The following is a 12,371-nucleotide window of genomic DNA, read 5'->3' on the forward strand; positions in this document are numbered from 1 at the left end:
TCGGCAAGTTGCAGGTGTGTCGGGGATTATGACATGGCGGGCGGGTGGGCGGGCTGACATTCACATGTTGGTGAGTCGTCCGTTACTATTCCCCTCTCAATCCAGTCACTACCAGTGCAGAGTAGGTTCGCGAGAACGGAAGCAGCGTTCCAGCCTTGGGCGTGTCGGTATGTCTTTGGTTACTTCTCGAATCGGTTGGCTTGATGCTTACGTATAGTCCCAGGATCGAAGGAAAAGGTAAGTCGTTTCGTTGAATCTCGGATTGGACGGTGGCTTACATTCTGTTACCGTGTAGTGTAGTGAAAGGTACGTCGTTTGCTTGTGTTCTGTTTTGTAGGTTACGTGGGAAGTCGGAACGGAGGAGCAGGCGGTCCGCGAGAAACTGGTGAGTCGCATATTATCTTCGCCGATGGTGGCAGAACGGATCTGAGTGTTATTTTCAGGTACGATGATGAAAGGTAGGTCGTTTACTTGTATCTTGTTTTTGGCGGTCGCTGATTTATTGTTGCAGGTTCGTAAGGTGCGTGTTTCGTTTTCGTGTTTCGGATTGACATGATATTGCAGGCATTACGCGGGAGAAGACGGGAATGTTGATCAAGGCCGACGGTAGGGTGAGTACTCGAACAACCACCCACTCAACTATCTCATATGTTGACTTGAGTATCCAGGAAGACGAGCGAGAAGACGATTTCGAGGACGGGGAAGACGACGTTGGCAAGGCGCGGGAAGATTCGCAGATTGCAAGATGCGGTAAGTACATTGTCGAAGTCTACATTGTTTAGCTGCTGACGGTCTTCCAGTGCCAAGTGCCGCCGATAGATCCCTCCCGCCGGTCGGAAGGGAAAGGTCAGTCGTTTATTTTTTCCCGAGGGAGGGACCTCGGTCCTGGCGCATACCTCTCCGCGGTCCTCGGGACGAGTACCTGCCTGCGCGCTGTCTGGGATCCGAGGATCTCAGGTAGTGCGTAGGCACGGGAAACCAAAATGCGCTTCAAGGTGCGTGTTCTCTCCTTCTTGTGAACTGACGGGTTATAGGTCCGGCGACGGGCGAGGACGGCTTCCGGACTCGGCGGATGAGGTGAGTACTTGAATTTGTCTGTGTCAATGTCCACATGTTGAACGCTCTTCTAGCAAGACTCAAGAGCAAGAGAGAAGCTCAAGAGCACACAAGACCTGGAGAAATTGTTAAATCGCAAGAGGCAGTAAGTGTTGCATTCGCACCCCAATCATCCAAACGCTGACTTGGACACGCACTCTAGTGACCCGGTGCTGCCATCAGACGCCTCTCGCCGGCCGGGAGGTCAAGGCCAGTGCTTTCATTTTCTTCCCGAGGGAGGGACACAGTCCTGGCGCATACCTCTCCGCGGTCCTCGGGACGAGTACCTACCTACGCGCTATCCGGAATCCAAGGATATCGGGCAGTGCGCAGGTGTGGGAAACCAAAATGCGCTTCAAGGTGCGTTTTCTCCTTCTTGTGAACTGACGGTTATAGGTCTGGAGACGGCGAGGACGGCTTCCGGATCCGGCGGACAAGGTGAGTATTCGAAGTTGTCCGTTCGTCGATGTTCACAAGTTGATCAGCCTTCTAGCAAGACTCAAGAGCAAGACTCACCGCAAGCTCAAGACCAAGGACGACCTGGCAAGACCTGGAGGGATTAACAGATCGCAACAGGCGGTGAGTGTCACGTCTGCACCTGGATCACCCAAACGCTGACTGGGGACATGCATTCCAGTGCTCCGGTACTGCCAACAGAGACTTCCCGCCGGTCGGGAGGCGAAGGTCGGTCGTTTCTCTTCTTTCCCGAGGGAGGGACCTCGGTCCTGGCGCATACCTCTCCGCGGTCCTCGGGACGAGTACCTACCTGCGCGCTGTCTGGGATCTGAGGATCTCAGGCAGTGCATAGGCATGGGAAACCAAAATGCGCTTGAAGGTGCGTTTTTTGTCTGTCTCGCGTTCACTGACTTGGTGTAGGTCTCGTGCGGGCGAAGATCGGTTTCCCGGGGAATTACTTGCCAAGGCGGACAGAGGAGTAAGTGTCCGAATCGTTGCCCTTTTCGTCGGTGTTGTTAACCTCGCTTGGTAGGCAAGAGGCAAGAGCAAGACGAAGCTGGAACGGCGGCAGGAAGACGGAGAGAAGGCAGCAAGCACTCCAAGATGCTCAGTATGCAAGAGGCGGTTGGTGCGCTTGTTGACGTCTGCGCTCGTGTCGCTAACCATGCTTTCGATTATCTTAGTGGCCGATGGAAGCCCTCCCGGGAGGTCAAGGTCAGTGGTTTCATTTATTTCCCGAGGGAGGGACTCCGGTCCTGGCGCATACCTCTCCGCGGTCCTCGGGACGAGTACCTGCTCTCGCGCTGTCTTAGTCCTTGCTCCTAGAGAGCCAACTGAGACAGCGGGGGAACAGGGAAACCAAAATGCGCTGTCAGGTGTGTGTTCGACTTTTCGCTATGTTCATTGTTACCTCCGACCTGAAGCCTGAGGCTCCGAGCGTGTGTGTGGGTAGTAGTCTAGTACGTACCGATGTATCCACCCGTCGTAAAAGGACGTACATAGAGCCTTCGTCTTGGGATTTGTTATCAACGTGATTTTACACTGTGATATTGATTTCAAATTGAACTGCGATCTATCCAAAACTCACCTCGAGTCCGAAAAGCGGGTTTCTTATGACACGTCGCCCGGGCAGATCGCAGTGGATGACCACGAGGACAGAACAGAGAGACGCAGCTGCGATTAAGGTCCACGTACATAGAATATCCAGACAAGTCCGTATGGCTTGGCTACATAGTGTGTGTAAAACACCACAGTCCGCGTGTCGCCGAACAGCTGGTAAACATCTTTCCTGACAGCATCAGAGACCTACAGCGACCCAGCGAAGACAGCAGCAACCGCAGCGGCGACGACACCCAACACCGCCGAGCCAGGCACGAGCAGCCCGGCGGCCGCATTGCCACTGCCGCTCGACGAGCCGCCAGACGAGTTGGTCGACGCGGATGTCGAGGGGTTCGAGGACGACGAGCCGGTCGATGACGGGGCCTTTGAGCCTCCACTGCCGGTTGACGAAGGGGCTTTTGACGTGTTGCTGCCGGCGGCGGTGGTGGTCGTGTTGGAACCGGCGCTGCCGGCGTCCGCGGTCTCCTGATACATGTTGTTCAGCGCGATGTTCATGCACCTGCCGATAGACTCGAGCTGCGTGTGCGGGTGGAAGGGGCGTGTCAGCACCAATAATGATCACAGTCAACGTATGAAATAAGTGAGAACGCACCTTGAAAGGCGGGTTGTGCGTGAGCGCGGCGTCGAGGAAGTATCCGACGGAGAGGTCGACCTCGATCTCGAACAGGTCGTGCTCAAGCACGATGAAGCTAGTGATAAGGTCAGCGGACTGCATGCGCAAGCAGCACGAAGCATCATATGCTCACCCGTGATCCATCGAAGCCGCCTGGCCGAGGATGCCCTCGAAGACGTCGAACGCCTCCTGGCCGGTGTGCTGGCCGGCAGGAACGCGCCAGTCTGCATGTGGCGGTCAGATCTATGAGTCTGACATGACGAGAGCAATAGCGCAGTATGCGTACCGTTGGTGTCAAAGTCACCCTGGCTGCCGGTCGTCCAGATGATCGGGCGGAGACCCATGGCGTTGGCGACCGCGCGGACGCGGTTATCTGGTGTCACTGGTCAGCATTGGGGAGCGGTGCCAAGAGCACCGGGAAACGTACCGATGTCGCCGTACGGGGGGCGCATGGTCGTGGGTGTTACCCCGAGCACGGTCTGGATAGCATGGCGCGTCCAGCCGAACTCTGCAACGAGCTGTTCGTTGGTCAGCGAGGTGAGGGGCTGGTGTCGAGCGGCGTTAATTATAGGCTGCAAGCGAGAGCGTGGTGTCACGTACGGGGTGCGACCAGGTGTGGACGGAGATCTCGTGCCCAGCCATGTACTCGTCGATGAGGATCTCGGGGTACGAGACGACGCGCGAACCAACTGTGAAGAAGGTCGCGGTGAGGTCGTGGTCGGACAGGTACTGCAGGACCTTTCTGTTCGTCGGGGGATCAGCATGTATCGGAGAGCGGAGCCCAAACTCGTGCTGTAACTTACGGAGCTGTGGCGGAGAGTTAGTCAGCATGCGGACAGATATATAAAGCACTAAAGCGTGTGATGACGACTCACAATAGGGAGCAGGGCCATCGTCGAAGCTGACACCCCAGGTGTTCTTCTCGGGGCACTGGACGATATCGTTGCCAGATGTGTACGAACCGCACGTCCACCAGCCGTTCTGCTGAGCTTGTGCAGCGGCCTCTGGGTCGCCATCGCACGAGCCGTCCTTTGTCGGCCTGATGTCCGGAATATCGACACCATCAAGCTCCTTCAGCCACTCCTTGACCTGGTCCGAATCTGACGATGGCGTGAACATCAGGGCTGGGTGCAGAGTGCCTGCGGGAGTGCTGATACATACCGGTAGGAGGTATCTGATCGAGCACCGGCCAATCCCCCGCGTTGAACACGACTGCAAGCGTGCTCGGTCAATTCTGCAGCGCTTCAACACAAAAGAGTCTAAACTGGACGTACATTTGGCGGGTAAAGCGGGAGCGTTCGAGTATGCGGTCGGCTTGGCACCTGCAGAGAACGTCGACGAGAGCGTAGGCGTTGCACCCGCTGGGAGGCCCGAGGTGATGGCAGACAAGGGTGGGATGTTGTACTTCCCTGTCCCGGATGGCGCTGCCGCTGCTGCTACGTCCCGGTGAACATGGCCATGGCCATGAGCGCCGTGGGCGTCAACGAGTTCGAGAGACAGTGTGGTAGCTAAAAGAGCGGACAGCGCAGAGAGCGACAGCATGGTGGCGGAACCGTGAGGGTAAACCAGAGAGGGCGCGATGCGCGCTGGGACGTGTGGAGGACAGGTGAGAGGAGCAAAAGATGGGCTGCAAGGACTCGGAGAACGATTTTAATCTGGCGGTCACTGAAGGCCGTAACTAATTAGCCGATATCGGGGAGACGGGGATGGCTGAGGAAGCCTGAGAGAGCCTGAGAGAACAATTCAGTGGTGAGCGTCAGGCAAGAGATGGATCGTCGAGAGATACCTGTGAGGTTCGTATTTGTAGCCCTCTATGTCGTTTTCGTCGTTCGTCGTAGCGTCTGGCGAGTCTAAGGCGAGTCAGGAACGAGTGCCCCCGGGTGCCACCTAGGTCGAATACATATAGATGTAAGTATCAGCGGGTACAGCCAGGTACAGCCTCGACCGCCCCGACCGTCTATTTTCCTTTCCCCGCCCCGGGATCAACAAACGATCGTACCAATCGGAGTTGATGGTGATGTGTCTTCGGACTAGATCATCTCGAGGTGCGGGTTTAAGCCGGGTTCGGTGTGAGCCTCGCAGCCGGAGCCTTGTGCCAACATAGCGACGATGCGGGATGATGCTCGTCGAAGATCATGATGATGAGCTTGCAGCAGCTACCAAACAATCTTGGGTGCAATGATGAGGAGAGGAAGAGACACATGTGGCCGAGTCCGAGTCCGAGTCCGAGTCAATCCGAACTTGCCGCCTCTATGCCGATTCATGATCGCCGCCGGGGATACCGCCACCACGTGGATTCCCGAGGACGTGCTCCCTTGGCAGTCCTTGGCGGAGATTGGCGGGCCGCCGGTGAGCTATCTTCTGCCTTTGCTCTTAAGCTCCTTGCCCCCCTCACCCCGTATTCACAACATGTGCGAACGCCTGTCTACGAATGCACTTTCAGTCGACGATCGATCTCCGTCCAATCTGCTCTCAACGGGATAGGGTTGCTGGAAGGGCACGGTAGAGATAACGTGATGAGTCTACTAGTGCTGCAGTGTGGCGTCGCCTTTTGCCTTAGCATGGACGGGGAGATCCTCAGGTGTGATGCGCTCTCGGCCACCCTCGCTATCGGACCTTGCTCTCTCTGCTCTGCAACACGTCGCGCCTGTCGCCATACTTGTATCCTTCCCGTTTCGTGACCCCCTGGATTCAACGGAATGAGGATGGAAGATACACCTGTGCTAGATATGTGACAATAGGCTCAAGGCACGTCTTCCGGTTCATTTGAACCCCTTTGTGTTCCCCTATCCATCGCCTTACTACAAACAAGCACACGACCGAATCTTCAATTTGCTCTTGTCCGCATCGGAGTTACCTTTGCGTTATATGTGACAGATAGCCTGAAGTTGAGGGACGAATTTCGTCTACCGTACATCTGACGGCGATGTAGGTGAGTGTGCTCTCTGCCCATCATCTGAATCAGCGGGGATAGGCGATCACTCTCATATTTGTGCCCGTTCTGTCCTATTCGCATGCTCTTCTACGTCCTCTGCATCACAGCGTCCCTACCTCTCACGCATGATGGTCATCGCAGCCGAGCTTACACGGGGCGGCGTCCATGGACCATCACCTCCACTGGTCAAACCACTCTCAGAGCGTCCAGCGTCCAGAAGATATGAGCAGCCCCAATCCCGTCGGGCCCCTCCTCCATCCGCATCCTCGTAGTTTCGCCTACCACATTGATGGCGCGGCCGCCCCAAGCGTGAACGGACGACAGTTCGCATGGTCATTAAATCCTATGTGGATGTTGATTAATTGATTTCCGGGAGACATGTCACATTACGCCTCTACCCACCCGTCGGTCTCATATGCCATCTCGCACGCAGCTGCCCCAGCTTCGGAGGCGTTGAATGCCTGTCTGTGCCAGTGTTCAGGATACGTGCGGAACGGCTTGTGAGGACCCGCTCCACAGGCCGACGTCGACCTTTTTACCTCTTCAGCCTACGCGATTGTTCGATGATGGGCCCGAGCGCTGGGATAAAGTCGTTGGTGATATGACGAACATAATACTACGTGCACACATATACGTTGGGATAAGTCCAGACAATGGTGGAGGTTGGAGCGACGCAGGCGGGTTTTACCGGGAAGGATAGAGCAAGTATGTATGAGTAGCTCTATCCATTGCCCGTGATCTGCAAAACATGGGACCAGTAAGTCGTTGGAAGGAACGTGTAACCCAGGCGGAGGAAATGAGATGAGGCAATTTGATTGAAGATGCTAGAAACTAAACGGTAACACGCCTAACGAGACGAATCGAAATGGCGGCTTTGAGCGCGTGCTGATCCAGGTGGTTTTCACAAAGCCTGGATAGGCTGTTCGATAGCATTAGCTGCGAAAGCATGGCTCATGAACAATGTTTCACCACGCACCTTTTATATCGGGGTGATACTCTATGCCATCCGGCGTGACATTCTCATATCAGCGTTCAGACTCTGACGAGTCGCATTCGTAGGACTCAGAGTCAGGGGGGCTGGCTTGGTAGTAGTCCGACCAGTCGATCATATTGGGGTGGCTGCCCAAACCTGGGACATATGCATCGTCTATATGGTCGTCCTCCAAACTCAAAGGTACCCAGGCCCTACGAGCGTCGGGGAGACGCCATAAGCCTCGTCAGAAAATGGTCACGGTCGTGCCGTCATCCAGCGTGGCCACTCACGTGTCATCCCAGTCGATCCTGACCGAGACAGTTGCAGCGACTAATCGCAGCGCCGGCATATGGGCGTGCAGCATGCGCTCCCAATCCTCCGCATCATATCCGCTTCCAGGCCGCTCGGGCAGACGGAAGTACAGTGATTCCAGTTGGGAAAACTTGTCCACGATGCCGTCCACGTTGTAATTGAAGAGGTCGCTGAGGAAATCGCCTCGTCTACAGTCCTTGACGTCTTCGACATGGAACGCGATAGTCCGGAGGGTGTCCTGCGGCGGAAGGCGTTCCAGAATAGGCATGAAGTATCCGAGCATGGCTGAGTTCTCCCGGCTCGGGTCAAGCTGGGGGATGTGGGCAGCTACTCGCAGATACAGCTCCTCAAGAGACGAGATCTGACTGACTTGAGTCAGCAACGCCGCTATTCGTGTGCGTGAGTGAATAGACGTTCGACATCATGATAGTAGACGGGAAGTGCTTACTGCACTGGTTAATCCCATCACCGGTGAGATGGAGAGACAGCTGCCTGATAGATGTCCCGAATGCATATTCAGGCAGATCGCGGTAGTATATGCCGTCCTGATTTGCATCGGAGAGAAGTCAGCTCGAGGAAAGAGACATAAATGAAAGGTGTAAGTACCGTACCCCTTGAAGCGCTAGCGTCTTCAGTTCAGAGCACGCCCATGGCCGTCTAATGGCGTTCAGACGCTGCACGTCCAGGTGGCTAACGTTGGGGTGCTCCTGTCCAGTGAGATGTAACGACCGGAGATGACGCAGTGACCAGATGAGGCGGAATGCCTCGAACCATGTCTTGCGGGATGGGACACCGTCAGGGAGACGGATCACAAGCTCCGTGATTGGAATACTTGCAACGAGTAGGTGATGTAAGGGAGGATACACTGCATGCGCCTCCGTTCGTCCAAGATTGTATACTAAGCCTTTGAGGTGACGGAGACGCTTGACAAGTGTAGCGTGAACGAATGGGATGTATGTGCCCTCGACCGTCGGCCACAGCACGAGCTCACGGACCATGTCGGCAAGCGATGGGTTTTCGACGATGGAACGAGTGAAGAGGTGGACTTGTGATGGATCTCCGAACGTGGCTGTGTGGTAGAGTACTCGGCGTCCACAAGGGAGCAACGCAGAGCAAATCGAAGTGTACTTCACGAAATCTGTGTTGCGCCCAGGGTGTCTATATTCCCACCAAGTCCCGAGATCCAAGGTGAAATCGATGACCAGTTCGCAGAGCTCAATGGGGAGATGGGGGTTCTGCATGTTGAGTGAGTGATGGTGAGATGCAGGGCCCGTGATGAGAACAACAACCTATCGATCAATGGAGAGGCCGTGGGTACAGGCGGAGGTATCCGAATGAGACACGCCGAATGGGACACGCTTCTCAAGGTGTACAAACCATCTCCGAATCGGGGTAGCTTCTCGCGTGTTGCCATCACTGGCTGGCAGCGAGCCTCGAGACATGCGCATAGAAAGCGACTTGTCCCCCTCTCGCGAGTTGGACGTACTAGCTTCCGGGGAACAGTATGGCTCCATCCAGAGCCAGCGTACCGGAAATAATACTACCCCTCCTCATCTTCCTCGTCGATACAGAGGAGAACGGTCCATTCCATCAGTGTTGAACTAGTGCAGCACTGGCATTGGCGAGATGATGACGGACATCCTGATATGCGCGGTACCAGATATGGCTGACCATCATCAGGAGTCCGGAGCTGCTCGTAGGCGGTGTCGTCAATGTCCGAAGTAGATGTTGGGACGAAGGAGGGAGCTGAATCGCCCAGTGTGAATGGAGGAGAGGGAGGATCGTCGGGCACCATGCTTGTGCTCGCCGAAGAATCGCCTTGGGGAGTCGAAGGATGGTTCTCCTCCACTAGTGTACCTCTCACAGTGCGCTCTAGGATTGCGGTTTGGTCCTCGACATCGTCATTCGAGTCCTGATCTAAAGGACTGTCTCCCTCCGAGTCAGGTGCGCTATCATCCCCAGAGACGTCTTCGTCCCCATCCAGATCACTGCGCTCATCCGAAGAGTCGCCAACACCAGAGTCGTTGTCTTCCTTCGGAGTGCCGGCCCGCTTCAAGTTCGCGTCCGATATCAAGTCGTTCGCCCAGCAGCCATAATACCTGTCGAAGATAAGGAACGCGCTTGCTAAGTAAACGGTTGGTACGATGCCCAGCGTGAGACGCACCGGTGCTGATCGACCATCACCGAGACCGTCACGACTCCGCGTAGCTTCGGCATGAACGTGTACAGCATGGTTTCCCATCGGTCTGCACTGTAATGATCAACGCCAGTGCCCGGCCGTTCTGGTATCCTGAATGACAACGACTGGAGCTTGGGAAACCTTGCCAGGATCTCGTCCACTTTTCGAGATGACAGTTCGAGCAGGAACTGCCCGCGATCGTGCTTCGAGGCGTCCACAAGTCGGAATGTGATGGATCGAAGGGAATCCTGTGATGAAATGCACGAGAGGATAGGCGCCATGTATCCGGAGACCGCGGAGTTGTCTAACCCGGGCTTACCCGGATGGAGGACGCATACGTATAGCTCCTCCAACGCCGAGAAGAGGCTGATCTGCGACAACAGTGCGCCTTGCGCTGTCTTCGTGAGTGTTCTCTTGTTGAGAGGCGAACATGCTCACCTGACGTGGCAATCGGCTTCTGGTAGATGGTGAGAGAGAGCCGTGTCACAGACGTCCCAAACGCTCGCTCCGGGAGGAAGTCATAACAGTCCCCAGAACCGGAGTCCTGCACGGATGCAGAACCAGTCAGCAATCGAGAACACGCGAGACAGAGGTCGTACTCACCCCTAACACAAGTGTCTTGAGGTTGGCACATGCCCATGGTCTCCGGATGGCGTCGAGGCGCTGCAAGACTGCGTCTGTGAGACCGCCAGCGGGAGAACGCTCCATCTGGAGCTGCAGCACCTGAAGATGGCGTAATGACCATATAAGACGGAATAGCTCTAGCCAGGACATCGTGCTCTCCGGATGAAGTAGGGCAAGGTCCGTGATATGATACGGCAACCGTGACACGAGTGCATGATGACCGGGAGGGTAGGCCCATGCCGTTTGATCGTGCAAGTCATACACCAGCATCTTGAGATGACGGAGACGTCCGACGAGCGCGTGTCTGGTGAACGGGATGTATGTACCTCTTGAGGTGACTACGGGCTTGATCACGAGCTCGCAGACCATGTCGGCGAGGGCAGGATTGGCGGTGATAGACTGGATGAAGAGCTCGACGTGTTGTGTTTTGTGGAAGGTGATGGTGCGATAAAGGTTTAGCCGCGCCCGGGAGAGCCAGGCTGAACAGACGCAGGTGTACTTGACGAGATACCTGGCGGGATTCGTCCGCCAGTACGGTATCTGCCACCAGGGATAGGGCTCGGCTATGAAGTCAATGATCAGTTCGCACAGCTCGATCGGGAGGGGACAATGCTCCATGGTGGATAACGGGACACAAGTGCTCGTAGACGGTGCTGAAGAGGCAATATCAGTCGAAGGGAATCTTGTAGCAGAGCGTCACTCGTGATGCGGTTGGGGAGCGCTCACCATATTCCTGTGCCCTCTTCTCCTCGTGGTTCGACCACACATCTCCGTCCCTGACAATTGCATTGCACGATGCCGAGATAGAACGTTCTATCATCAAGTGGTATGGTCTACGCTTCGCACGGGTGCCCGAGCGTTGACAGCGGCTCTTGCTAGCTGGATCTCGCCAGCACTGGTAGTGCGACCTATTGTTCGTATCGCCGATTCTCGGAGGGTCCAGGGATGTCTCGCGACAATATGCTCGTGAGTACGTACAACTGTGCTGAATGGCATGGCAAAGTGTAGAAGCTTTTCATGCCTTACCACAGTGGTTCCGATAATCGACGCTGTTTGAGGAGAATCATTCATACAGGCAGTATATCGGTGTCGTCCGCAGTTCACCTGCAAAATCCACACATGAGAAGCTATGAAAACTGAGTGGCAGTGGGGCGTACGTCATGATTCTATCGAACACTTGTTCCTCCGATCTCGAGTCCTGTAATTGGGGTCACGGTGTTTTCACAGTTCGTTTCTGGTTGTACACCATACGTCTTGCGCGAGCTGACCCACTGATACGTCGAACTAAAATAGATATATTCACGTAGAGTCGTATGTATCAACATGGGATTGAGCTCCCCAGGAATGAGGGATATCCTAACATCGCGATCTCGTGCATCACGCAACTGAATCGACGGGGGGGAGGCAGTGGGATGCCACGCGGACGAGTGTGCTCACCTGGCGGAAACTTCAAAGCTCCATCATCCTCTCTACTGTTGACTCTCGCTTGACTCTCGCTCGACCTGGGGTTCCTTGCGGCTTCCCAGCATCGACAGCGGCGTTCCTCTATAAGTTGAGATACCCCGATAGGACTTCGACGCCCACGCTCCGTTCCTCCTGTGTCGACTCCAACTACAGCGCCGGCTGACGTACGCGTTACACCTCGCCCTTGTGCCTGGTATGAGATCCTCTCTTTATCTTCGCACTCCGAGAACTTGCAGGCTTGACTCCATGGAAACTGAGATCTGGTGTTCGGTCGCTCAAGCCATCGGGAGTGCGGGCAAACAGCTACGAGGTAGTAGTAGGCAGCGGAGGTACAAACTCCGAGAAACTCGGAGAGGCTGGCAAGGTGACGGACACGCTCACGTGCTCCGCCTCTTCTCCCGCAAGCGCTCTCCCCCCGCGGTTCGCGGCGAGTCCCTTCCTCCTCCCTCCTCGTCCCCCAGTGCAGTGCCCGCCATAGGCCAACACTCTGCAGCGCTACTGCTATGTACATGGGAGTATGCACACCTTTGGCGGCGGCGCGAAGGGCGCGGGACCCGAACGCACCCAATTTGAACTGAGGCTGACACTCGCCCCGCCACAT

General features: G+C 55.7%; 6 protein-coding genes across 6 annotated transcripts; 1 reads left to right on the plus strand and 5 right to left on the minus strand.

The window, feature by feature from the left end:
• Positions 1–28: 28 nt before the first annotated feature.
• On the plus strand, positions 29–2,248 carry L226DRAFT_611290 (uncharacterized protein; the record flags this gene model as incomplete). Its single annotated transcript, XM_067686268.1, has 17 exons — positions 29–70; positions 126–167; positions 224–237; positions 296–306; positions 565–611; positions 669–750; positions 801–846; positions 1,035–1,077; positions 1,131–1,201; positions 1,259–1,455; positions 1,492–1,533; positions 1,589–1,674; positions 1,733–1,853; positions 1,904–1,930; positions 1,972–2,029; positions 2,084–2,175; positions 2,235–2,248. Coding segments are annotated over 17 exons (1,035 nt in total), but the record flags the coding sequence as incomplete, so codon positions are not given.
• A 340-nt stretch (positions 2,249–2,588) lies between these two features.
• Positions 2,589–5,063, minus strand: L226DRAFT_532889 (uncharacterized protein). Its single transcript, XM_067680352.1, has 10 exons — positions 4,558–5,063; positions 4,445–4,495; positions 4,159–4,383; positions 4,098–4,101; positions 3,884–4,025; positions 3,711–3,828; positions 3,570–3,656; positions 3,417–3,507; positions 3,263–3,359; positions 2,589–3,186 (listed from the first exon to the last, which is right to left on the minus strand). The coding sequence occupies exons 1-10, from the start codon at positions 4,823–4,825 to the stop codon at positions 2,857–2,859; spliced, it is 1,413 nt and encodes a 470-aa protein (XP_067537445.1). The 5' UTR covers positions 4,826–5,063; the 3' UTR covers positions 2,589–2,856.
• A 2,734-nt stretch (positions 5,064–7,797) lies between these two features.
• On the minus strand, positions 7,798–8,893 carry L226DRAFT_353272 (uncharacterized protein). Its single transcript, XM_067674160.1, has 3 exons — positions 8,110–8,893; positions 7,952–8,048; positions 7,798–7,890 (listed from the first exon to the last, which is right to left on the minus strand). The coding sequence occupies exons 1-3, from the start codon at positions 8,742–8,744 to the stop codon at positions 7,879–7,881; spliced, it is 744 nt and encodes a 247-aa protein (XP_067537446.1). The 5' UTR covers positions 8,745–8,893; the 3' UTR covers positions 7,798–7,878.
• L226DRAFT_353271 (uncharacterized protein) lies at positions 8,894–10,108 on the minus strand. The gene is made up of 2 exons (XM_067674159.1): positions 9,668–10,108; positions 8,894–9,602 (listed from the first exon to the last, which is right to left on the minus strand). The coding sequence occupies exons 1-2, from the start codon at positions 9,961–9,963 to the stop codon at positions 9,044–9,046; spliced, it is 855 nt and encodes a 284-aa protein (XP_067537447.1). The 5' UTR covers positions 9,964–10,108; the 3' UTR covers positions 8,894–9,043.
• Position 10,109: 1 nt separating this feature from the next.
• L226DRAFT_353270 (uncharacterized protein) lies at positions 10,110–11,010 on the minus strand. Its single transcript, XM_067674158.1, has 3 exons — positions 10,633–11,010; positions 10,286–10,405; positions 10,110–10,226 (listed from the first exon to the last, which is right to left on the minus strand). The coding sequence occupies exons 1-3, from the start codon at positions 10,922–10,924 to the stop codon at positions 10,201–10,203; spliced, it is 438 nt and encodes a 145-aa protein (XP_067537448.1). The 5' UTR covers positions 10,925–11,010; the 3' UTR covers positions 10,110–10,200.
• A 33-nt stretch (positions 11,011–11,043) lies between these two features.
• L226DRAFT_532892 (uncharacterized protein) lies at positions 11,044–11,392 on the minus strand. The gene has a single exon (XM_067680353.1). The coding sequence runs from the start codon at positions 11,375–11,377 to the stop codon at positions 11,126–11,128; it is 252 nt and encodes an 83-aa protein (XP_067537449.1). The 5' UTR covers positions 11,378–11,392; the 3' UTR covers positions 11,044–11,125.
• Between the last annotated feature and the right edge of the window lie 979 nt (positions 11,393–12,371).

Source organism: Lentinus tigrinus (genome assembly GCF_003813185.1).
Source record: "Lentinus tigrinus ALCF2SS1-7 unplaced genomic scaffold L226scaffold_7, whole genome shotgun sequence".
Lineage (NCBI taxonomy): Eukaryota > Fungi > Basidiomycota > Agaricomycetes > Polyporales > Polyporaceae > Lentinus > Lentinus tigrinus.

What these genes read in the sequence shown, in the direction of transcription:
- L226DRAFT_532889 (XM_067680352.1), bottom strand. Translation starts at nt 4,825, where the DNA reads ATGCTGTCGCTCTCTGCGCTGTCCGCTCTTTTAGCTACCACACTGTCT. An exon ending in TCCCGCTTTACCCGCCAAAT is followed by an intron (nt 4,496 to 4,557) that starts GTACGTCCAGTT and finishes GCACGCTTGCAG; the next exon opens with TCGTGTTCAACGCGGGGGAT. An exon ending in TCCACACCTGGTCGCACCCC is followed by an intron (nt 3,829 to 3,883) that starts GTACGTGACACC and finishes GCTCGACACCAG; the next exon opens with CCCCTCACCTCGCTGACCAA.
- L226DRAFT_353272 (XM_067674160.1), bottom strand. Translation starts at nt 8,744, where the DNA reads ATGCAGAACCCCCATCTCCCCATTGAGCTCTGCGAACTGGTCATCGAT. An exon ending in CTAGCGCTTCAAGGGGTACG is followed by an intron (nt 8,049 to 8,109) that starts GTACTTACACCT and finishes GATGCAAATCAG; the next exon opens with GACGGCATATACTACCGCGA.
- L226DRAFT_353271 (XM_067674159.1), bottom strand. Translation starts at nt 9,963, where the DNA reads ATGGCGCCTATCCTCTCGTGCATTTCATCACAGGATTCCCTTCGATCC. An exon ending in GTGATGGTCGATCAGCACCG is followed by an intron (nt 9,603 to 9,667) that starts GTGCGTCTCACG and finishes TATCTTCGACAG; the next exon opens with GTATTATGGCTGCTGGGCGA.
- L226DRAFT_353270 (XM_067674158.1), bottom strand. Translation starts at nt 10,924, where the DNA reads ATGGAGCATTGTCCCCTCCCGATCGAGCTGTGCGAACTGATCATTGAC. An exon ending in GCCCGTAGTCACCTCAAGAG is followed by an intron (nt 10,406 to 10,632) that starts GTACATACATCC and finishes CGCCATCTTCAG; the next exon opens with GTGCTGCAGCTCCAGATGGA. An exon ending in TCAAGACACTTGTGTTAGGG is followed by an intron (nt 10,227 to 10,285) that starts GTGAGTACGACC and finishes GCATCCGTGCAG; the next exon opens with GACTCCGGTTCTGGGGACTG.
- L226DRAFT_532892 (XM_067680353.1), bottom strand. Translation starts at nt 11,377, where the DNA reads ATGAATGATTCTCCTCAAACAGCGTCGATTATCGGAACCACTGTGGTA.